At 45.5% G+C, this 24,612-nt stretch overlaps 1 protein-coding gene across 1 annotated transcript in view; it reads right to left on the bottom strand.

Moving 5' to 3' along the window:
- RAP1GAP2 (RAP1 GTPase activating protein 2) overlaps nucleotides 1-24,612 on the bottom strand; it is a 215,970-nt gene that overhangs the window by 18,904 nt on the left and 172,454 nt on the right. The window contains exons 10-15 of the mRNA XM_063109817.1: nucleotides 23,519-23,597; nucleotides 22,556-22,609; nucleotides 19,981-20,064; nucleotides 14,259-14,359; nucleotides 12,001-12,130; nucleotides 9,639-9,794 (exon numbers count right to left, since the gene is read on the bottom strand). Of these exons, the coding sequence (XP_062965887.1) occupies nucleotides 9,639-9,794; nucleotides 12,001-12,130; nucleotides 14,259-14,359; nucleotides 19,981-20,064; nucleotides 22,556-22,609; nucleotides 23,519-23,597 (604 nt within the window). The remainder of the gene's footprint in view (nucleotides 1-9,638; nucleotides 9,795-12,000; nucleotides 12,131-14,258; nucleotides 14,360-19,980; nucleotides 20,065-22,555; nucleotides 22,610-23,518; nucleotides 23,598-24,612) is intronic.

Here is a 24,612-nt window from a genome sequence, read left to right as displayed (position 1 = left end):
GTCACCAAATGGTGTGCATTTGGCTGAAGGGTTTTCTGCTAGGCTCCAGCTGCTGAACATAATTCCCTACCACCACCCACTGGGCACTGGTGGCCCAAGTCAAGAATTCTACCCCCAGAGCCAGAATCTGGGGCAGGGAGCGGTGGGAAGGCCACAGACAGGCTGTTGACTGCAGGCACCTGGGACAAAGGACAGAGGGCAGGCCCAGCTCCCCCATCCAGACCCCCCTTCCTTCTCAGGTTTGCATTAGAGTAGTCTGTGCTGATGCACATGCTCTTAGATCTGTCTGAGGCTCCCAGCTGGACACCCCCACTGTAGCAGCCACATCAGAAATGCAGAGGCAGGATGCTTACTTGTGACATCCACTCATCTTCCACCCTCATTGTGTTCCCTCTCCTGGCCCTATTCCAACACAGCGGCCAAACCTTTGCTGTGCCCTCCTCATGGGGACATTTGGGTCCCTGCACTGAAAGCAGAAGTTGCCTGAACACAACCCTACCTTCCTGTTTTCTAAATTCAGTGAGGGCCTTCCAGGACAGCTTGGAGGGAGAGGCAGAGCAGGTGACTCTGGGGAACAGCATCTTCAAGCTGGAAAGCGGAAGGAGCTTGGGGGTGTGCAGGATGCACCGGGGAGGTGGGGAGCCTCAGAGAGCTCAAAACTTGACAAAGTTCCCACATCCAAGTGTGGTCTGGGAGCCTCAGGGCCATGGAGGGTTGTTCAGGCAAAGACTTCCCGAGCATTCTACTGCAAAGACTTCCCCACTGTTCTGCTTTGCATAAGATTCCTGGAGCCTTTGCAGGACTTCGGGAGTTGGGGCAGTGTGACACCACAGAGAGAGAGGAGGAAGTCCCAGGGATAGCTACCCTGGAATTTCCTTCCAATCTGCCAGGATGGAGACTAAATTCATTTCTGAAAAATAATTCAATGTGACGTTTCTTGCACACCAGAGTTTGTAGAGCCAACTTTCCACCTGCTCTGGTAGCTCTGTGATGAAGACCACAGCCATACCTGGGCAGGAATTCCAGCTCCACTGCTCCCTGGTTTTGTGGCCTTGGGCCTTAAGTGACTTAAACCCTCAGCCTCAATTTCTTCCCTATAAAATAGGGCTAATGAGAGGCCCTGCCTCACCTACAGCTTGTTAGGATTCAAGAAGACTGCACTTCTAAGAACCTAGCACAGTGCCTGGCACAAGCGAGCACCAGGTAAGGTGTAACCATGGTCGCCCAGTGCTTTTTTTTACTTTCCCTGATGACTACACCTAATAAAGGGCAACTGAAATACCACAGAGTTCCCCGAAACCACACACAACCTCTTTCTCAACTACTCCTCCTTACCCTCCCACACGATGTCAGGGCTGGAAGGGGCCCACAGGTCATCCCGTCCAACTTCCTCATTTCACACAGACGGAAACAGAGACCCGCTCTTCCCAGGGGCCCTGCTTCTCTGCTTCTCACCACCTCTGTGAGGACAGTGCTTGGCCCTAGACCACAGATTGCGGTTTGGAAGACTGGGTAAAGACTTCTAGCATCAAAGCTGGAGATGGGTGGTACTTTTTTGGGGTTTCTGATTTTTCTCCATATGGGCGCACCATTCCACGAAGCTCTTGGGAAAGCAGAGAAGCCAATTAGCCAAGACCCATTTCCTATTAGGAATGAAAAGCAAATACTAAACATGCACAAGAGGCCTCATTCTGCCAGCAGACAAGCCACATGCAGATGACGGCCTGGCAGGGCCTGGGAGCCCTCCTCTCATACAGCTTTATTTTGGGGTCCTTCTCAGTAGTCTTCTACCTCTACCAGCTGTTAGAACCAGTTGGCTCTATGAGCTGCCCAGTGGCTGCACTGATTCACTGGCTCTTCTGCCCCTTCACTGTGTCACTTCCACGTGTCCCACCCCAGCATCGTGCCCAGCACACAGTAGGCACTGAATGAGCAAACCTGCTTCCACCAACAAATTAATCAAGCAGCTATTTGAAAGTGAATGCACATTTCAGTCAAAGCAGGTGATCCCGTAGCCTTCTCGGAAATGCCCACACCCTGGCTTCTCCACCTTTCCACCTAAAATTGCTCAAAGCCAGAGGAGCATGAACGTGAACATGGGAATGTAAAGGAATCACCTCACCTCAACAGGAGAGAGTTGTTTTTTGGGTTTCTGTTGTTGTTGTCAGTGAGTATATTTTTGAAGCCTCACATTTGGTTTTAAAATTTGATAGGGGGCATTTCAAGATGGCGGTGGCTGCGGCGGTTGGCGCGGAGTAACTGAGGTGGAAAAGGCGGCCACTGGGCCTCAGGCAGCCGGGAAACTTGTGGACCTTCCTCTTGCCATCTCTTAAGGGAGGACCGCTGCTGCTGGCCGGTCGTGGGGGCTGACCGCCACTTTGCCCCCGGCAGGAGAGGCTGCCTCATTTACAGGCAACAGCTTTGAAGTGTGGAGCAGGAAAAGAACTGTTTCTTAGCTGCAAAAGCGAGTCTCTAAACAGGGAACACGGCACCAGGGCTGCTGTGGATGCAGACAGGATCCCGGAGGCCGGGGCCGTGCTGAAAGTGGCCAGCTGCCCTATTCAGGATTCGAGGTTTCAGGCCGGCATTAAAGAAGATTCCTGGGAGCGCCCAAGCCGCGCCGCGACTGAACAGCCCGAGGCGGCAGCAGCCAAAAACGGGGAAGGCGACAAACCAGAGGCAGAAAGTGAGCGCCCGACCTGGCACAGCCCTGTGAGTGACCCCTGGCCCAGCCCTGTACGGGGGGCTGACGCCCACCCGGCTCCCGCCTGCATCACCGGTTCACTCACCTCCCCGGGGCTGCCTCCATTTTCCCAGGTGCTGGCAGCTCCGCCCGGCTTGGCCGTCACTGAGCCTTACCACTTGCTTGGCCCGGCGCGGGGCTTTCCAGAGCCTGCGGGCCGGCCTCCCCTCCCTCTCCCTCCGTGGTTCTCAGGCGGGGCTGGTGGAGTGGGGCGTCCCCGGCCAGTGTCGGGAGGGCAAGGAAGTACAGGCGGGCCGACTGTCACTCCACCACACCCTGGACTCCGGCCCCCGGTAATCTTCCTCTTACTGGGAGGCAGATACGATCTCTGCAGCCACCAGTTCGGAAAAAAGCCTAACCAATTTCTGGTTGGGAATAGTGTGGTAGGAGAGTTCCCAGGTCCACTTGAACCTGCCAGAGAGCTGGCTGCAGGTGGGCGCTAGATTCGGTCTATGCCGGGGGGATACAAAGGTGAACAAGTCCCAAGAAAGATCTACACAGTGCTACAAAGGCACCCAGAGCGACCGGTCGTCTGTGCCTAGCAGAAACCTGGTAGACTTCCTGGGTGAGGCGGTGCCGAGCAGGGTCTTGAAGGCCCAGCTGATAGACGAGGGTTGCATAAGACACGCCCCAGCCCAGCACAGTGAGCACAGAGTGGGGAGATGTGCAGCCAGGGAGGCGGAGACTCGACAGAAATCACACACCCTGTGGGGTCGCCACTGCACGATCCAACAGCCTGGGCCAGAGCACACGGAACAGGGAAAAGTCCTGCACAGGAAGTGAAAGCTCAACAGAGATCACACACCCTGTGGTACGTGATCCACCAGCCCAGCAGAGTCCAAGCTGACCAGAAAGGTGGCTCCCCGGAGAAGCCCAAGACCCAAGGCAACCACACACACAAGGCACTAGAGGCCAACTGAGCAGTCACGGAGGTAGCCATACGAAATTGGCAACCACAGCAACATCCTAGTTAGTCATTAGTCTCAAACCGGTGGACTATGAAACCCCCTGCCACAATGAATAAACATCAAAAAAAAGATACCAGAAATACAAAAAATCAAGAAAGTACACCACTAAAAGTTAATAAATCTCAAACTCTAGATCCTATAGAACAAGAAGCCCTTGAAATGACTGACAAGGAATTTCGAGTGATAATTCTAAGGAAACTGAATGAGATACAAGAAAACACAGCTAGACATCATGATGAAATGAGGAAAAGTATACAGGATCTGAAAGAGGAAATGTACAAGGAAATCAATGTCCTGAAAAAAAATGTAGCAGAACTTGCTGAACTGAAGAAGTTATTCAGCGAAATAAAAAACACAACAGAGAGTTTAACCAGCAGGCTTGTCAAAGTTGAAGAGAGAACCTCTGAACTTGAAGATGGGCTGTTTGAAATAACACAAGCAGACAAAAAGAAAGAAAAAAGAATCGAGGACATTGAAGAAAATCTGAGAGAGATATCAGACAACCTTAAGCGATCAAATATCCGAGTCATGGGTATTCCAGAAGGGGAGGAAAATGGAGATTCCATTGAAAACATATTCAAAAAAATAGTGGCAGAAAACTTCCCAGGTATAGGAAAAATCACAGATCTTCAGATCCAGGAAGTTCAACAATCTCCAAACGTATTCAACCCAAAAAGGCCTTCTCCAAGACATGTCATAGTCAAATTGGCAAAACTCAGAGACAAAGAGAGAATCTTAAAAGCTGCAAGAGAGAAGCGTCAAATCACCTATAAGGGAGCCCCAATCAGGCTAACATCAGACTTTTCATCACAAACCCTAAAAGCTAGAAAGGAATGGGATGATATTTTCAAAATACTAAAAGACAAAGATTGCCAGCCAAGAATACTCTACCCTGCAAGGCTATCCTTCCGAAATGAAGGGCAAATAGTATATTTCTCAGACAAACAAAAACTGCGGGAGTTCACTACCACACGACCACCCTTACAAGAAATCTTCAAGGGAGTACTGGATTTGGCTCCTGAAAAATAACTACCACTGCCATAAAAACCCAAGAAAAATCAATACCCACTAGTATAATAAAAATGGCACTCATGAAGAGAAAACAAGCAAACAAAAACGCTATCTACAACCTAAGGAACCAACAAACACAGAAACCAAACAGTAAATGAAAAAGCAAGGAACAAAAGACACCTAAGACAACCAAACAACCAATAAAATGCTAGGAATAAATCAACACCTTTCAATAACAACTCTTAATGTAAAAGGCTTAAATTCCCCAATCAAAAGACACAGACTGGCTGACTGGATCAAAAAGGAGGACCCAACTATATGCTGCCTACAAGAGACCCACCTCACCCATAAAGATTCACATAGACTAAGAGTGAAAGGATGGAAAAAGATTTACCGTGCAAACAGAAAAGAAAAACGAGCTGGAGTAGCTATTCTTATATCTGACAAAATAGACTTAAACTAAAAACCATAAAAAGAGACAATGAAGGACACTACTTAATGATAAAAGGACTGATCCATCAAGAAGACATAACAATCATAAATATGTACGCACCCAATGTTGGAGCAGCCAGATTTATAAAACAAACTCTATTAGACCTAAAGAAGGAAATAGACACTAATACCATAATAGCAGGGGACCTGAACACCCCACTGTCAATATTAGACAGATCATCTAGGCAAAGAATCAGTAGAGAAACAGAAGATCTAAACAAGACTCTAGACCAATTGGATTTGGCAGATATCTACAGAACATTCCACCCAACAACCTCAGAATATTCATTCTTCTCATCAGCACATGGATCATTCTCCAGGATAGATCACATATTAGGTCACAAATCAAGTCTCAATAAATTCAAAAAAATTGCAATTATCCCATGTATCTTCTCAGACCACAATGGATTAAAACTAGAAATTAATAACAAATGAAACTCTGGAAACTATACAAACACATGGAAATTAAACAGCATTCTACTTAATGACATATGGGTCCAAGAAGAAATCAAGCAGGAAATCAAAAAATTTATTGAAACTAATGAAAACAATGATACATCATACCAAAACCTGTGGGATACTGCAAAAGCAGTATTGAGGGGAAAATTTATTGCATTAAACGCTCACTTCAGAAGAATGGAAAGATGGCAAGTGAACAACCTAACACTTCACCTTAAAGAACTAGAAAAACAAGAACAATCCAAACCTAAAGTTAGCAGACGGAAAGAAATCATTAAGTTCAGAGCAGAACTGAATGAAATTGAAAACCAAAACACAATTCAAAAGATCAACGAATCAAAAAAGATATAACCAAAAAAGAAAACTACAGGCCGATATCCTTGATGAATATAGATGCAAAAATCCTCACTAAAATACTAGCAAACAGAAAACAGCAACACATACGTAAAATTATTCACCACGATCAAGTGGGATTCATCCCAGGGATGCAAGGTTGGTTCAACATACGCAAATCAAAATATGTGATACACCATATTAATAAAGTCAAACACAAGGACCATATGGTCATCTCTATAGATGCTGAAAAAGTATTTGATAAAATTCAGCACTCATTCATGACAAAGACCCTGTATAAGTTAGGTATAGAGGGAAAGTATCTCAACATAATTAAAGCCATATATGACAAACCCACTGCCAATATCATCCTGAATGGGGAAAAGCTGAAAGCTTTTCCTTTAAGAACAGGAACTAGACAAGGATGCCCACTCTCACCACTCCTATTCAACATAGTGTTGGAAGTACTAGCCAGAGCAATCAGAGAAGAGAAGGAAATAAAGGGCATCCAGATTGGAAAAGATGAAGTCAAACTGTCCCTGTTTGCAGATGACATGATCCTATATATCGAACAGCCTAAAACCTCTACAAAAAAACTGTTGGACTTGATAAAGGATTTCAGCACAGTAGCAGGATACAAAATCAACACACAAAAATCAGTAGCATTTCTTTTCTCCAATAGTGAACATGGAGAAAGAGAAATCAAGAAAGCCTGCCCATTTACAATAGCCACCAAAAAAATAAAATACTTAGGAATTGAGTTAACCAAGGATGTGAAAAATCTCTATAATGAGAACTACAAACCACTGCTGAGAGAAATTAGAGAGGATACAAGAAGATGGAAAGATATCCCATGCTCTTGGATTGGAAGAATCAACGTAGTGAAAATGTCCATACTACCCAAAGTGATATACAAATTCAGTGCAATCCCCATCAAAATTCCAAAGACATTTTTCTCAGAAATGGAAAGAACTATCCAGACATTTATATGGAACAATAAAAGACCATGCATAGCCAAAGCAATGCTGAGCAAAAAAAATAAAGCTGGAGGCATAACACTACCTGACTTTAAGCTATACTACAAAGCTATAATAACCAAAACAGTATGGTACTGGCATAAAAACAGACACACTGATCAATGGAATAGAATAGAGAATCCAGAAATCAACCCACACACTTACTGCCATCTGATCTTTGACAAAGGCACCAAGCCTATTCACTGGGGAAGGGACTGCCTCTTCAGCAAATGGTGCTGGGATAACTGGATATCCATATGCAGGAGAATGAAACTAGATCCATACCTCTCACCATATACTAAAATCAACTCAAAATGGATTAAGGATTTAAATATACACCCTGAAACAATAAAACTTCTTAAAGAAAACATAGGAGAAACACTTCAGGAAATAGGACTGGACACAGACTTCATGAATATGACCCCAAAAGCACGGGCAACCAAAGGAAAAATAAACAAATGGGATTATATCAAACTAAAAAGCTTCTGCACAGCAAAAGAAACAATTAAAAGAGTTAAAAGACAACCAACAGAGTGGGAGAAAATATTTGCAAAATATACATCTGACAAAGGATTAATATCCAGAATATATAAGGAACTCAAACAACTTTACAAGAAGAAAACAAGCAACCCAATTAAAAAATGGGCAAAAGAGCTAAGTACGCATTTCTCTAAGGAAGATATATGAATGGCCAACAGACATATGAAAAAATGCTCAGCATCCGGGAAATCCAAATCAAAACCACATTGAGATACCATCTAACCCCAGTTAGGATGGCTAAAATCCAAAAGACTCTGAACAATAAATGCTGGCGAGGTTGCGGAGAAAAAAGAACTCTCATACATTGTTGGTGGGACTGCAAAATGGTGCAGCCTCTATGGAAAATGGTATGGAGGTTCCTCAAACAACTGCAGATAGATCTACCATACGACCCAGCTATCCCACTGCTGGGAATATACCCAGAGGAATGGAAATCATCAAGTCGAAGGTATACCTGTTCCCCAATGTTCATCGCAGCACTCTTTACAATAGCCAAGAGTTGGAACCAGCCCAAATGTCCATCATCAGATGAGTGGATACGGAAAATGTGGTACATCTACACAATGGAATACTACTCAGCTATAAAAATGAATGAAATACTGCCATTTGCAACAACATGGATGGACCTTGAGAGAATTATATTAAGTGAAACAAGTCAGGCACAGAAAGAGAAATACCACATGTTCTCACTTATTGGTGGGAGCTAAAAATTAATATATAAGTTCACACACACACACACACACACACACACACACACACACACACACACACACAAAACCGGGGGGGGGGGAAGAAGATATAACAACCACAATTACTTGAAGTTGATACGACAAGCAAACATAAAGGACATTGTTGGGGGGGAGGGGGGGAGAAGGGAGGGAGGTTTTGGTGATGGGGAGCAATAATCAGCCACAATGTATATTCACAAAAGAAAATTTAAAAAGAATAAAATAAAATAAAATTTGATTGGAATTTTGCACCTAATCTTGGTTTGCCCTAATGTAACAAATTACATAACATCATTTTCTTTTCCCAAAGTCTTTGAGTAAAACTGATACTTCAAGAAGACAGCCACGAAGTGCTACAGCGTAATAAACCCCAGGAATCAGCACCGACCTAAGTTATCACATAGGAGACATTTCCAGGCCTCATTGCTTCCCATTAGCAATGACAGGCTCATTTTTCCTCTTCCTTAGAACAGCGGTTCCTAACAGTTTGTGGAGAAGGAAGCCCTTTGAGAATTTGAGCTATGACTTCTCTTCCCAGGAAACACAAAGAAGCACACAAACTCAGCATTCTGCACATATCTGCAGGGGGTTCAGAGACTGTCTAACACTCACCCTAAAAACCCTGCCTCAGTCTATCCCTTTTGGGTCCCCTGCCCCTAGACCAATGTGATATAGAGAAACTGTTGCCCAAGAGTTTGGGACTGTCTCTCGCAAAGACGAGCAGAGGTTCAGCGATCCAGTCCTCAGAGTGGGCAGGGGAGGGCAGCGAGGACAGTGGTCTGCTCCATCTTCGTCTCATCTGCAGTCGTGAGGACGCTGAGCCAATCTGACAGACCACTTACTGGTCGGCAGGCTTAGACCTGGGTGCTGGCACTCCCTGCCTCCCTGGAAGTCTTCATATTAGAATCGATCATTTGTCCAGAACAGCCAGACCAGAGGGCTCCCCTAGGGACCAGAGTCTACCAGGCCCCTCCTCTCCACCCCCTCACCATAAACACGTCTCCTTTTTCTTTCTTTCCTTTGTTTGTTACCTCCCTTCTTCCTCTCCCCTCTCCTGATAGTTCTCTCTTCTGTCCACTAATTCTACCTTACTCTAACAAATGGCATTTCCAGATTCCAAATACGGCCTCTCAATGCTTGACCTAGATGCCACAGAGCCCAGAGGCAATAAGATGGATGAGACCTCAGAAAGGGGTTTCCACCAAGTCCAGCTCCAAATCCCAGAATCCTAAGAACTCATGGAAAATCTATTACTGTTGAGAACTAGTGTCCTCTGATATCACTGAATCCACAAAGTGTGGTGAGGTGTCTGGGCCCACCACTTCCTCCAACAAGGCTCTCTCCTTACCTTGTAGGATGGAGTCTCTGTGCCCGAGGTCTCAGCCTGCACAACAATGTAGGCATGTAAGAAATTGGAGGCGATCATATCTGGGACAAACGGTGTATTTTCTTCTTGGAAGATGATGGCCACAATGTCATTGCCAATGTGTCTCTTTCTCTGGAGCTAAACAAAAAGTGTTCAGTCATCATAAGCCAGTTAGGAACATCCTGAAAACAGAATAGGTCTGTACAGGAAATTCCTTATTATTTTGTCTTTATACATAAACCCTGGAACTCTGAGACCTAGCTCTCCAAGGAGCTCCTTCTTTCGATCTTTAGAAGCCACCAAAAAGAAAAAAATAGAGAAGAGGTCCAAGTTGTTAGGTCGAGTCTAATGAGCATCTTAACTGAGCTCTACAGTGGGCAGGGCCATGACTCAGGACTTGGGGAGAGTACTTACAAGGTGAGTCTGGGTCTTGCCCTAGTAGAGCCTGTAACTGACCCAGGAGAAACACAAACACAGGTGAAGTCTCATGAGAACGTTAACAAAGCCACCAGCCAGGTGCTAAATCAGCTGCTGCACAAGAAGTGCCTGAAAGCTCTGGGGATAGAGACGAGGGCAAATCAGAGGGGCGGGAGCAACCTAAGTGGACTTCCTGGAAGAGGAGATGGGGGTGGGGATCTTGGTGGAAATGTGGATGAGAGGGATGAGGGGGTGGGTCCTTCTACCAGAGGGGAGAAGAGTCATATTTAGGGAGGTACAGTCACCTGGCTTGATGGAGGTGGGGCGGAGGGGGGAACCCAACCCCCATTCAGTATCCCAAGCAGTGCTGGGTGCTTTGCATGCAATCTCAGTCACCAGGCACCTACTGGGTGTCAGGAACCATGCTGGCTATTCACATGCATGATTTCAAATGTGAAACCTCTCCTGTACACCAAGTCCTGGCTAGGTGGCTGCCTATGCATTTGTTCCTTTATTAAGCAATTACTGCATGCAGGTCTTATGCTCAGCCCTTTCACATTGAGTTTCTTATTTACTGAGCACCTGCTATATACCTAGCACCGTGCTGGGCACTCTTCCACAAATTGTCTCACTTTCCACACACATCATCCCATTTCTCAGGAAGGGAAAACTAATGTTTATTCTTTCCCTGCTAAGAGCCACACTCTGTGTGGAGGTATACTTCCCAATTAACATACATGAGACTGAAAAGGCCTCGAGAGAATAAGCCTCTGCCCCGGGCTGGGGCAGCAGGTGAGGGGGACCATGAGGGGACAGAGAGACTAAAGGTGAGATGCTGGGAGAAAACCCACTTTGGAGACAAAAGGAATCCTGTTCCCATTTGTTTCTGGAACATTCAGTAATTGTTTCAGAGCCAAATCATAATATCGGTTGCCAAATTTCCTTTTTTCCTAAGAAGCCAGGCACAATGTTTACAATTTTACATCTGTGCTCCCTCCCCAGTTCCCTGCTCAGAAACAAATAGGTCAGAATTTGGGCAAAGGCCCACTTGCCTTTCTTATTTTCCCAGAGACTGAAAAGGGGCAAAAAGTGGCATGGGGCAAACAGTGTTGCAACCACCAGGGATCAGCTGCTGGTTCCAGAAGAGCCAGAGCTCTTCCCCAGAGCTGCATGGCTGTCAGAGCAGCAAATTTGAAAGAGAGCAAGAAAACCTTGGAAAGGGAGGTCTCATCCAGGTTTCCCCGGTTCAGGTAGAGGCTGAATTCCTGCCCACAGACTAGAAAAGCTGGAGGGGAGTGGGGACAAGGATTCTCATGCAATAACCAGCTTTACATCGCTGAGGCAGGAAGGATGGCAAAAAGACCAGTGGCCTGGATCCTGAACAGCTGTTATATAGGAAGCCAGACACAAGTCAGGCATCGTACTAGCCCTACATTCAGAAACCTACGTAATCCTCACAACAACCCTCTGACGTAGGTGGTGTTACTCCCATTTTACAGATGAGAAGAACGAGGCCACAAAGTTAACTGGCTTGCCCAGCACTGCACACCCCTAAGTGGCAAACCTGGCTCAGGCCCCCATCAGCAGACCCCGTCATGCTGTCTTTACCACCACCCTACCCTATGGGATCAGGGCCCCCCACTCTGCACCCAGCTCTGCCTCTCATTGGCACCCTGGGCTGCAGTTTGCCCATCAGCCAATATGTGAATCACCACGAGCCCCGCCCTGCCTCCTGCACAGGGCTGCTAAGCTGCAGCCTTGGCAAGATAACACGACAGAACAGGCTTTGACAACACTACGCAGCTGAACAGCCTGGCCTCTTGATCATGAAAACGGGGAAGAGAGCCGCAGTCCCCCAGGCGGGTCAGACCAGCGGGCCTTCAGCTCGCACGCCCCGGGCTCCCACAGCCCGCCCGAGCCAGGTTACCTGCTGGGCGTCTCCCTCGGTAAACGGCAGCTTTGTGGAGACGTGAAACATGATCTCCCTGTCCCGGAATGTCGTGTACACTGATTCCACCCCTGTCTGTCCATGGGTCACATCCAGGCCGCCTCGGAAACTGCCAGTGAAACAGGTAGGAGCCAGGGAGAGAAAGAGAGTAAGGGAAAGTGGGCAACTCGGGGCAACCTTCCCTACAGACATGCGGCAGGGAGGGATGGGCAGGCCCAGGAGAGCTGAGGGCCCATTAGGGTGTGTGAAGCAGGCAAGCCAGGAGATCTGTTCTTCCGCACAGACTAGCCCTGGCATCTACCTGTAAATCCATTATTTAAAAGACAAAGGCAGAACCTCCATTTCAAGCTTTGGTTGTGTCCCCTCCACAGTGGATGGTCATGTAGGAAAAAAACCCATCCATCCACAATCCCAGACAAATGCCCATCCCAGGTGCCAGTGGCCCCCAAGGTTGGGCACAGGCCTTTGCTGTCTGCAAGGTCACCTCCAAGCCCTCAGTCCACAGCCAGGACTGTCGGATGGTGGCAAGTCCCACAGGAGCATCAGGAATCATCCAGAAGAGGTGACAGATGCTTGACTTCTACCCAGCTAGTCCCTGATACAGAGGCCCAACCACGGCAGCACCTAGCTCAGGGGTATGCAGGGAGGTCCCTTCTCTGGCTATCTCCTCACAGGCAGGAAAGAAAAGTACTAAGGAACTGGATGGTTCTGCAGGAGCTGTCCCTTCTGCCTTCACAGCAATGTGGCTGCCAGTCTTGGATCTTTTTCTTCAGCCGGAGAAAGAGACTGCAGATGCAGGTTCCATTAAAAAAACAAAATAGGATGGAGCCTGGATGTCAGTCCCCCAGCACCATAATCCAAGCCAGAAAATGTGCTCAGCCCAGCACGGTGGAAGGGACACTGGACTGGGAGTCAGGCGCTCCAGGTTCTAGACCTGCTTCTGCTGCTAAGTCAGCACGTGACCTTGGACATACCACTTCATCTGTCTAGGCCTCAGTTTCCTTTCTCTATAAAATAAAGTGATAGGATTACATCATCACTGGGATTCTTCTGGGTTACATACACTCTATTTCATCTATTCTAAGACCCACATCTTTTCACATTTTAACATTGCAAAATCAAGATGCATCTTATAAGGACAGTATCTCAAAGTCAATGAAAGATGGTAAAATTGAGAACAGTAACAATAATGACTACCAGTGTGGGACACTAGCTTAGGGGCTTCACACGCATCATCTATTTTAACCCCCAACAACAGTGGGGGTCGGGACTATCTCTATCTCCCTTTTTACAGGTGAAGAAGCTGAGGCTTATTGAGGTAAAATTACTTGTCCAAAGTCATAGAGCATTAGTTCTGTGTGGTGGAGCTGGGATTTTAACCCAGGTGTGACTGACTCCAGACAGCAGTGATGACCCTAAAGGGGGAAAAGATGGAGGAAGAGGGGAAAGGAACAAGAAGAAGGAAGAAGGGGAGAGGATGAAGCACGGGAAGAAAGCAATTATTGAACACCTACTGCATGCTAAGCACTGGGCTAGGTGCTTTCACACATGATATTAGGAGCTCCTGTTAATTTGGCTGCTGGGGTTGGGAATTCTAGGGCCCTCAGCCATGTCATGTGCCAGCCACCAAGCACAGAACAGGCTGGCCGGGTCTGAACTCTTCCCAAATGTTGCCTTTGCCAAGGAAAATCAAAGGCCAGAGTTTACCAAGCAATAGCCTCAATATTCTCTTTCTGTCCACTTAACCATAAACTGTTGCATGGATTCCTGCCTAGGGGATTATTATACTTGCATCAACTCAAAATTATCTACTCTCTGTGTATTTTCTAAAACGTATCATTCCTGCCACCTCACCCTCCCACCCCCCACCTCAGCAAACTGCACAGGATTCTCCTTCCCAAATGCCTGGCAGGTAAGTGATGGGGAAGGTGGACTCATTTCACTCTCAGTCTCAGCCAAGTGTAATTAAGAAGCCAAAGCTGAGGGGAGCAATTTCGTCACGCATCCTAGGGCCAAATGTCAATGCCTCTCAGATAATCTGCCATGATGTATTATGCTTGGACCACTGATTCCTGAGGAATGCAGGTGAGTGCTGATCAGATGCTGAAAAACAGTCCCAAGCTCCTCATGTGTTTTTTAACTCTCACATGTTCCTCCCAAGGACTGAGCTGTCTGCTCCTCGCCTTCCTCTAGAGCCTCCCCAATGGAGCTGGAGCCATCGCTTTGCCAAAACCCACCCTTTGAAGTCCTGCAGTGTGACTGTGTCCCCCAGCAGGTCCAAGAACTCCTTGAAAGCTGGGCTCTCCTCATTATTCCCAAATAGCTCCTCCTCCAGGGTCTGAAAGAGAGTCAAGAACGGGGCAGGAGTTAGAAAAAGCCTTCTTGGTGCCCAGGGAAGGAACATGGTTGTCCAGGTATCTGGTCCTTTCTTCCTGTCTCCCTATCACCCAGCACACTGGCCACAGCTGTCCTCAACTGTAGGAAGGACTAGTGGAGGCTCCCTCGACAGAGCTGGTCTTCGGGGCTGGTTAATGGAGACTTTCTATGTGGGCAAAGGCTGCTGGTCAATCCGAAAGGCAAAGCTGAGGCAAAGGGCTCTTAGATTTGATACCAAAAACATAATCCTTATGTGAAGAATTGATCATTGGACTTCCGACAAAGGACTAGTCTCAAAAATACATAAAAAGAGGCTGGCCAGATCCCCAAACTACCCAGCTGCCAGAAAAAAAAAATACACACACACACACACACACACACATACACACACACACACACACACACAAACAAACACACACACACACACACACACACGAACTCTCAAAACTCTACAGAAATGAAAACCACAATGAGATATCACTTCATACCCACTGGGATGGTTATAATAAAAAAGAAAGACAATAACAAATGTTGGTAAGGATATGGAGAAATCAGAACCCTCATACAATGCTCGTGGAAATGTAAAATGGTGCATCCACTTTGGAAAACAATCTAGTAGTCCCTCAAAATGCTAAACATAGTTACCATATGACCCAGCAATTCCACTCCTAGCTATATACCCAAGAGAAATGAAAATATATGTCCACATAAAAACTTGTATATGAATGTTAATAGCAGCACTATTTATAACAGCCCCAAAGTGGAAACAACCCAAATGTCCATTAACTGACGAGTGGATAAACAAATGTGATATATCCACACAATGGAATATTATTTGGCAATAAATAAGGAATGAAGTATTGATACATGCTACAACATGGATGAACCTTGAAAACATTATGCTAAGTGGAAGAAGCCAGACAAGAAAGCCACGTATTATATGATTCCACTTACAAAAGGTCCAGAATAGAAACAGAAAGTACATTAGTGGTTGCCAGGAGCTAAAGAGAATGCAGATGGGGAGTGACCGCTAGTGGGCACAGGTTTTCTTTGGGGGGTGATGAAAATATTCTGGAATTAGATAGTAATGATTATTGTACCACTCTGATTATATCACAAACCAGTGAATTGTAGACTTTCTTGAGAAAGAATTCCCATACTATTATCAATTGTATTGTATGAGAATTATACCTCAATAAAGCTGTTACAAAAAGTTAAAAACTCAACAGTTAAAAGAATCCAATTAGAATATGTCCAAAAGACATGAACAGGCATTTCACCTAAGAGGACATACAAATGGCAAATAAGGACATGAAAAGATATTCACCATCATCAGCCATTAGAGAAATTCAAATTAAAAACAGAATGACATATCACTACACATTTATCAGAATGGGTAAAATAAAAAACAGTAACAACATCAAATGCTGGCAAGGATGTGGGGAAACTGAGTCACTCATACACTGATGGTGGGAACGACCACTCTAGAAAACACTTTGGCAATTTCTTACAAAACCAAACATATAACTACCATACGACCCAGCAACTGCACTCCTAAGCATTTATCTCAGAGAAATGAAAGCTTATGTGCACACAAAAACCTGTACACAAATATTCATAGCAGCTTTATTCATAATAGCCCAAAACTGGAAACAACTAGATGTCCTTCAATGGGTGAATGTTAAACAAACAGTGATACATTGACAGGATGGAATACTACTCAGCAATAAAAAGGAACGAACTGTTGACATACTCAAGAATTTGGATGAATGCTGTCGAGCAGAAAAAAGCCAGTGCTAAAAGGTGATATACTGTATGATTCCATTTTATAACAATTTGAAACAAAAAAGTGTTTGAAATTAGAGATTAGTGGTTGCAAGTGGTTAAGGACTGGCAGGTGACGTGGTTATAAAAGGGCAACACAAGGGACCCCTGTGCTGATGGAATTCCTCTACATCTTGACTGTGGAACCGACACGTGATAAAATTATATGCAACAAAATATACAACACACACAAATGTAAAATTGAGGAAATCTGACAAAGTTTTGTGGCTTGTATCTATCAATATCCTGGTTGTGATATTGTGCTATAGTTTTCTAAGACGTTACCTCTGGGGAAAACTGGGCAAAAGGTACGTGAGGATCTCTCTGCATTATTTCTTACCATTGTATATGAATCTACAAATGTCTAAAAAGAGAAAGTTTAATAATTAGAAAAGAAAGAAAAGCTGAAAAGTCGCAAGCTCTGCAAACACTGACAGGATCTGCAAACAGCTGAAAGCTCTCCAAACAGCTGAAGGCTCTGCAAACATACAAAGGTACTTCAAAAAGTTCATGGAAAAACAGAATTAAAAGATATGAATCTTTCCATGAATTTTTTGAAGTACCCTCATACATAGACTGCAACGAATGATAGCACACAAAGAAACTCCAGATTGTCCAATCACTGGAAGGAGAAAGTCTCCAATAGGTGATTCTTTAATACTTCCCTAATGTCTCCTTTGTAACAAAAAAGAGCAGAGCTGAGGTTCTGGGATAGGCAACAGGATCTACTAGAGTTCTTTCAATAACTTTGTTTTTTACAGTATTTCTTTTTAGAATTCCTTCTATTTCATGACAAGTGATACTGGTTTTCCAGTTAGAATAGTAATATTAAAAATGTCTTTTAAAAATAAAGGAATTTAAGTCTTAAAAAACTTTTTAAGGAAAATATTAAGTAATTAATAATATAGCTCTGATGAAAATTGTAACAGTGAGATATGGTGGAAGAAACAATATAATACAGATCCTGAATGTATTTTGTGAATGTCTGAAATTTGGGAAACACTGCTCTCTAGCAGGGGTCAGCAAACTATGGCCTGTGGGCCATGTCTGGCCTGCTGCCTGTTTTCATAAATAAAGTTTTATTGGAACACAGCCAGACCAACTCATTTACATATTGTCTGTGGCTGCTTTTGCACTGCAAAGGCGGAGTTGATTGGCTGTGACAGAGACCCCAAGGCCCATGAAGTCTAAAATACGATCTGGCCCTTACAGGAAAAGTTTGCTGATCCCTGATCTACAGCTTGCCGCAAAAGCATTACAACTACAGCCAAGCATCCTGTTTGCCCCAGGTCATGAGGCCAGAGTGTGAGAGAGCAGCCGCTTCCAGGTAATCTCCATCTCCTACTAGGAAAACAACTCAGCATAAGTTCTGGGGTGTGCACCTCTCTTCCAAGATTTACACCCAGCCTGGTATGAGCACTGTCATTATTTTTATACTGGCCTTGGTCTTGACCATGCACTCAGGGAGGGGGTCTCTTAGTCATCACTCTGTCTCCCAGTATGCTCAGCACAGTGCATGACAAACAGGGGAGTTAGGTGAGGCTTATTTATATCTAATGACTAGCACAGGGCTTCCATGCAGCAAATGTTCATGTTAAATGTCCCCCAGCTGCAGGCTCGCAAAACAACAATCTGCCTAGTTTTTTTAAAATAGAATTTTATCTTCCTGACTTTTTCCCCCGCAGCAGCATCAGGTACAAAAACAACACACAGACTCCTTCTCAGAGGTGGATGGTTAATGTTCAATAATTATAACTTTGCTGGAACAACGGATTGCAATCACCTTATAAAATCTGCTTTGGTAAAATTCACAAGCAAAGAATTTAATTAGGGGGTTTATATTAGCAGAGCTGTATAAAATAAAAATATAATACATGAAAATAACTAGAGTGGCTACCTGAATAATCTCTCTTTAAATTATAAGATTCATCAGTATTGGTCTTTCAGATCCTAAACATTTCACCTAGTTAGAGTGTTTTTAAGCAAACACATGTCTTTTGTGGTCTAATATTTTTAGACAAGGAAATCAACTATCATCTAGCCAAGAAAAACACCATCATATAAAAAAACATAGATAATATCAAGATACTATTGACCTGCCATTTATCACTAGCAGGGCCATAATTTATATTCATTCATTAATTCACATAACAATTAAGTGTATTTATATAAGTCACTATGCTAGGCTCTTAGATGATACAAAGACAAAATGGGTGTGGAACCTTCTACCATAGAATCCAGGTGAGGAGACATCAGTGCTCAGCCGACCACTCTGCTTGGGATGTTAATAAATGTTCATGGTAGGAAAGAAGAAGAAAAGATGGGAAGATTCTGATCAAAAAAGGATGGGAAACACTGAGTTCAACAAAAGTATAAAGAGCTCTTTACCTTGGGGGTTCTTTGAGCTTTTGAAATGTTGCCACACAAGTGACACTCCCTCCCCAAGTCATTTGCTCAAAAAGTACCTCACCAGACTAGCACTCATGGAACACACTTTGAGAAACATCGTTTGGGCCAAGTAACTCCAAAGCAGCATGTGAGTGCTACAAGAGACAGAGGAGAACACGATCCAGGAATCCCGCTGCTGGGAATATACCCAAAGGAATGGAAATCATCATGTTGAAGGGATACCTGCACTGCCACGTTTATCACAGCTCTATTTACAACAGCTAAGAGTTGGGGCCAACCTAAATGTCTATCGATGGACAACTGGATAAGGAAAATGTGGTACACACACACAATGGAATACTACTCTACCATAAAAAGGGATGACATTCTGCCATTCCCAACAACATGGATGAACTGAGAGAAAATCATGTTAAGTGAAATAAGCCAGGTACAGAAAGAAGAATACCACATGTCCTCACTGACAAGTGGGAGCAAAAGAAGGGAAGGGAAGGGGAGGGGAGGGGAGGGGAGGGGAGGGGAGGGGAGGGGAGGGGAGGGGAGGGGAGGGGAGGGGAGGGGAGGGGAGGGGAGGAAAGGGGAATATCACAATAATTCCCTGAACTTTCTAAAGGAGAGAATGAAACCAAGGACACCATAGGTGGGAAAGGAGGAGGAAAGACGGTGTTTAAGGGGAAATTGGTAAAGGGCCACAAAAAATATTTACATTATATAGTAATAAAATAAAATAAATTAAATTTTTTTTAAAAAAGAGACGGAAGAGGGTGATCAGTGATGCGCTGGCAGGTTTTTTTTAACAACTGGATCTCCATAGGAGGAAAATAGAAACCCTGGTGTTTGCCAATTTCCATGGCATAAATACTCATACTTCCACCACGGCTGATTTCAAGCTACTAACATGATGTCACTGAAGACAGGTAGGGGAAGGATGCACACAATTCAATCCAGCACACCACTGACACTGGGGGTGGGGGACACATAATTCACAGCTGGCAGGGAGAATGTTGGGCAAGGAGAGAGCAGCTGTGCTAATCCAGTCCCTCTACCTAATCAGATTTTTCTTGTGACTGACGGCCCACAGGTAAATATAAGCTGAGGTGGCCAGGAAGAATTAAAATACGCTATATGAAAAACTACATCGTTGAAAGGATTTGCAGGCCTTTTTTGCAAGGAGTAGCCTTCTGTGAATATTCTTCTAGCTCCAGTCTAATTCATACTTTAAATATGAGAGTTGCATTCAGAAATGTTTAAGAACCTGGTTCGGGGCTCCTGTGCTTGGGGTCGGGGAGGAAAAAAGAGTCCTCGGTGAGAAGCCTTAGGATATAGTGGCCAGTATGGATTCACGGTGCTTACCTGCCTGGCTTTTTGATAAATGACCCCAAATTTGAATGTGTTGTTGACATCGTGCTCATCATAGGACACAATCATTTGAGAGGCCTGGAAAATACGGGAAGAAAAAAATGAAAGCTTTAATTTGGAGGCAAGTGAGGAAGAAAATGGAAGCAGGAACACCTATTTAGGTAGAGAAGGTGTCCCCTCATATGAGACATCCACACGTATGAAGGAAGAGAAAAGGGGACTAACAAGGGGACAGTCGGGATGCACCTCCCAAGGACTTAGCTAGATCTCAGCACCAGGGCTTCCCCAGTAGGAACCAAACCTCTGCAACATCCACTCCATCCCTATCCAGATGTGCCAGCCAAAGCTTGGGCACAGGAGTCCAGCAGGACTCAGGAGACTGACTTTACTCCAGTCTTTTATCTGTGGTGTAAAAAGTGAGGCTAGAACCCCAAAACTGGTAAAAGGATGACTCTAGTCCTAACTCCTCCTCTAATCGGCACTATAATTTTAAGCGTGTCAGTACTCCTGCCCAGACTTCAATCTCCTTATCCATAAAACGAGGGGTCTCTAACGAGAACATTCTGAGGAGGAACACACTCTAATACAACAGCAAAGAAAAAAAACCTATCAGTTCTATCCAATATTCCATTACGTTTCATAGAGTTCATGTCTGGAGTCAAAAACACTAAACTCTAGTTTTCAATCTGCTGCTTTTACCTACGTAGCTTTGAGTGAGCCATTTAATTTCTCTGGGCCTCAGTTTCCTCATCTGTTAAACAGAGAGATGTGGTTATGAAGATTCAGTGAGGTCAGGCACCTCACTGAGCACAGAGCAGCGATCGCCATCACCTATGTAACCCCCCAGAAAGATCAGAGCTGAACCAGCTTATTGGGAAAGAAAAGATTTGGGTGCTGTTGGAATCCCTTCTGCAATAACAGAAGGGCCTCAGCCATGTGCTGTGCTAGGGGAAGAGCAAACAAAGCACCATGCGTTGACTCGAATACGTGGCCCGTGTTTGGTGGCCACCCACTGTATATCTCTGTGAGGTTCTCAGCTGCCTGAGGAGACGGGACCCTTCCCAGCTGCCCCGGCGAGAGCGCTGCTGCCCGACCCTGGAAGGAGCCTCCACTCCTGCCCAGGACGAGTCAAACAGGAGGAACAGGTGCCCCGCCAGGGAGAGGCACCAGGCCATGGAGATCTTCCAAGGAACGTTCTAAACTGCAGATTTTTAAAAAACACACACACATCTCAGCCAGATTAACATCCCAACCGGACTAAGCAGTCCTTCAACTGCAGAAAACATGAAAATACAGCTGCTCTCCCATTATTACCAGGCCCAGGGGCTTTCCAAGTTATAGACAGAACTATGCAAACGAATGTCATTTGACAACAAAAACTGCCAAACCTGTAGTTAAGTTAGGCCTTTATGATGCAGTTTTAACGTTTAGTTAAACCTCACTAATTCAGCTTTAATTATAAAAGAGAGGTCAGTCTGAATGGTGAAAAACGTTCAGAGTTCAGCATATTAGTGGTGAATGTCCACAGATGGTAAAACTGCTAAGAAGAGGCTAGATCTGAGAGAAGAAAGGCTCTGTGCAGCAGAGGACTCTGCCCTCAGTTCGACCACTGCAGAGGGATAAACGGGTACTTCCAAGAGTGTCGTGCCCACATTTAAGGCATTTGTTCCAGAGGGTTCTGGATGTCTCAGCCGGGATGGGGGCCTCTCTTCCCCACCAGACATTTCATCTCATGGTTCCTGGTTGTCAGAGTTGGGACTCAGGGAACAGATAGAAACAGCCCCAGCAAGACTCAGCCGCCACAGCACTGACCACAGCAGAAGCTCGGAAGCACGCCTCTGCTTCCATGTCCCCTCCCTGCCGGCTCACAAAGAAGCAGTCGGTACCCTGGGTCTTCTCCTGTGGCCAATTTCAGGCAGTTCACTGTCTGTGGGTGATTTGAGCCCTGTCATGCCATAATTGCTCTTGAGTGGATTTGTTGGTTTGTTTTGTTATTATTGCTTCTCTCCCCACCCACACTCCCATATCAGAACTGGCCTCAAGATCAGACCAATCCCAAGGACAGCATCAGAGAACCAGCCTGTTTATTAACTGAGGCCAAGTAGGGGTTTGCAAGGCCTCAGAACTGCAGTAACATGGGCAACGGGGAGCCTATCTGGTCTTTTACTTCCTAGTAAGTTTCTGCCTTCCACACCCCCCATCCCCATGATGGCAGACTCCCTCTGCACAGTCCCCCAGCTATAGGTGGCATCACACCCCACCCTGGCACTGGTCTCAGGAAGGTACATATGGGGTGGAGAAGCTATGACACTGCCACCCTCTCCACCCTCACAACAGGCTGGGGACCGACTCAGCTGGGCCAGAGACCCAGGATGGCTAAGGATGGGTTCCCAGCAGACCAGTTTGTGAAGGGGTAGGTAGGGAGATAGGGGAATATGGAGGCTTATCATGGAGGCTGCACAAAAAAAACCCAAGATGCAGAGAATCCCCCCAAAAGCCAAAGATGTGCAAATCCATGCCAAGCTGCAGGGCCCCAGATAACGGGCAAGGGGAGCATGAAGGTCCTCACCTTGGGGTACAGGACAGGGTTGAATTTCAGCCCCACTGCATCATCACAGAAAGCCTGAACAGGGAGAGAAACACACAGTTCAGGGACCACGTCCATAAGAGTGCATATGGACTCCTCTTCCAAGTGCGCCACGGGCTCGGCCCTTATGCATATGGACTCCTCTGCCCACCAAGAGAAAGCAGCTGGGAGAGCAAGACAGGCGGGGTCAGGAGGCCTGGGTTCGAGTCCTGACTCTGTGGCTCACCAACGTGTGCCTAGGCATGTCAACTAACCTTTCTGGGGTTTCCTGATAAAGTAAGAGGAGGGACAGAAAGATGAAACCTGAGACTTGTATCTGTTCTGACCTGAAGACAATGCCTAAAACCCATCCACCCCCCAACTTCCACCAAAGGTATTTGGCACAATTCTTGCCTGGCATTCCTGCTCCCAGAGCGAGCGTCCAACCCAAGCCAGCTGACCATCCTTCTCACCCCACTTTGCTGACCCAGTTCCCAGGTGCCAAGCATCCCAAAGCAGTGACTGGGGCCCTCTACCAGCTAAGGGGACGCTCAGTCCGGATCATCCTTCAGCCCGGCTCAGGCCTCTCTCCTGCTGTGAAGGCTCCCTGGCCACCCCCTCCTCAGCCCTCCTCTGAAGTCCTACAGCACTCGCCATATTCAGCCCTGTCTTTCCATTTCTCTTGTCTCCTGAACAAGCTGTGAACTGCTTGGGGGCAGAAACTCTGGATTACCTGGCTCTCCCGGCAGCCTCAGAAGTGAGGATGAGCCAGGGAGGGGGCAGGGACAATGAAGGCATCTGCCAACAGCCCTCCCCCCACCATCCATGCAGGGTCAAGGGTCAAGAGCAAAGTGCCCCCCCCCCCAAAGAGCAGAGGGCCTACCCAGGACAAGCCTGCACCCCCATGCCAGACGCCAACCCAGGGCTGAAAAGGGGCACCGCCTTCTCTCAGGGGTTGGTTTTTACCTTTGCAATCTGAGGGACGCTGGGCAACTTGCTCAGTCCTGCCAAAGGGATCCGCTCATGCACTGTCTTCAGTCTGGACCTGCACACGTGGGATGAGGATCAGAAAAGGGCACCTGCAAGAAACACTCAACGAGGAAGCAGCTGAGAGCAGGCCACGCAGGGGCCCTTGCTTCAAGTGCCTGGGGTCAGATTTGCCTCTTTTCACCCACCCACACATCGGGTGCCACACTCAAATGGTGGAAAAATGGAACCCTGGGTACCTCAGGGGAGGCAGATACATAGAGAACAGGACTGGTTAAAGCTGTCTGCCACTGAAAATGGGAAGTGCAAGTAGTCACCTTCAAGAGCCCTGTCATTTTTTGGTTTGTTTGTGGGTTTTTTGTGTTCTCCCAAAGAATTGGGCAAAGCCTCTGGATGTATGTGGGTTTTGACATGCAATTGAACCTTTATGAAAAGAAAATCTAATATTTGAAAACTGGATTTACTTACAATGAATGGGATGGAATTTGCTTTATAAAGGGATTCACCATGAGAGTCTAAATTTAGCCTGTTCCCGATTCATTTAGCACATTATGAAAGTGCTGAATTTTACTGAATGCTTTTCTGAATCTGCTAAGATAATCACATGGCTTTTAATCTGTTAACCTGGTGGGTTACAATTCTATTGAGCCATCTTTTTATTCCATGGGTTAAACTCCTGTTTCTTATGGTGCATTATTTTTAACATCTGCTGAATTTAATTTGTTAATATTTTATTTAAATGTTTGTATCTATGTTCACAAGAAACACTGGCCTACTTTTTTTTTTTCTGTACTTCCATTGTCAGGTTTTGATACCAAGGTGTTATTTCAGCCTTGTAAAATTATTGGGTAGCTTGTCATCCCTTGAAATAGTTTGTATAATATAGAGATTTTTCTGTTCTTAAAGGTCTGCTAAAACACATCTGTGACATCGCTCGGCCTGTTGTTTTTTATAGGAGAATATTTTTGGCTACCAATTCAGTTCTTCAGTGGTGAATGTTTAGGTTTTTTCCTGATTGAGTCAATTTTGGTAATTTATGTTTTTCTATATAGTTATCCATCAAATGCACTGAT

The sequence above is a fragment of the Cynocephalus volans genome, chromosome 10, assembly GCF_027409185.1.
Source record: "Cynocephalus volans isolate mCynVol1 chromosome 10, mCynVol1.pri, whole genome shotgun sequence".
NCBI classification, from domain to species: domain Eukaryota; kingdom Metazoa; phylum Chordata; class Mammalia; order Dermoptera; family Cynocephalidae; genus Cynocephalus; species Cynocephalus volans.
This window is presented reverse-complemented; position numbering and strand designations above follow the sequence as displayed.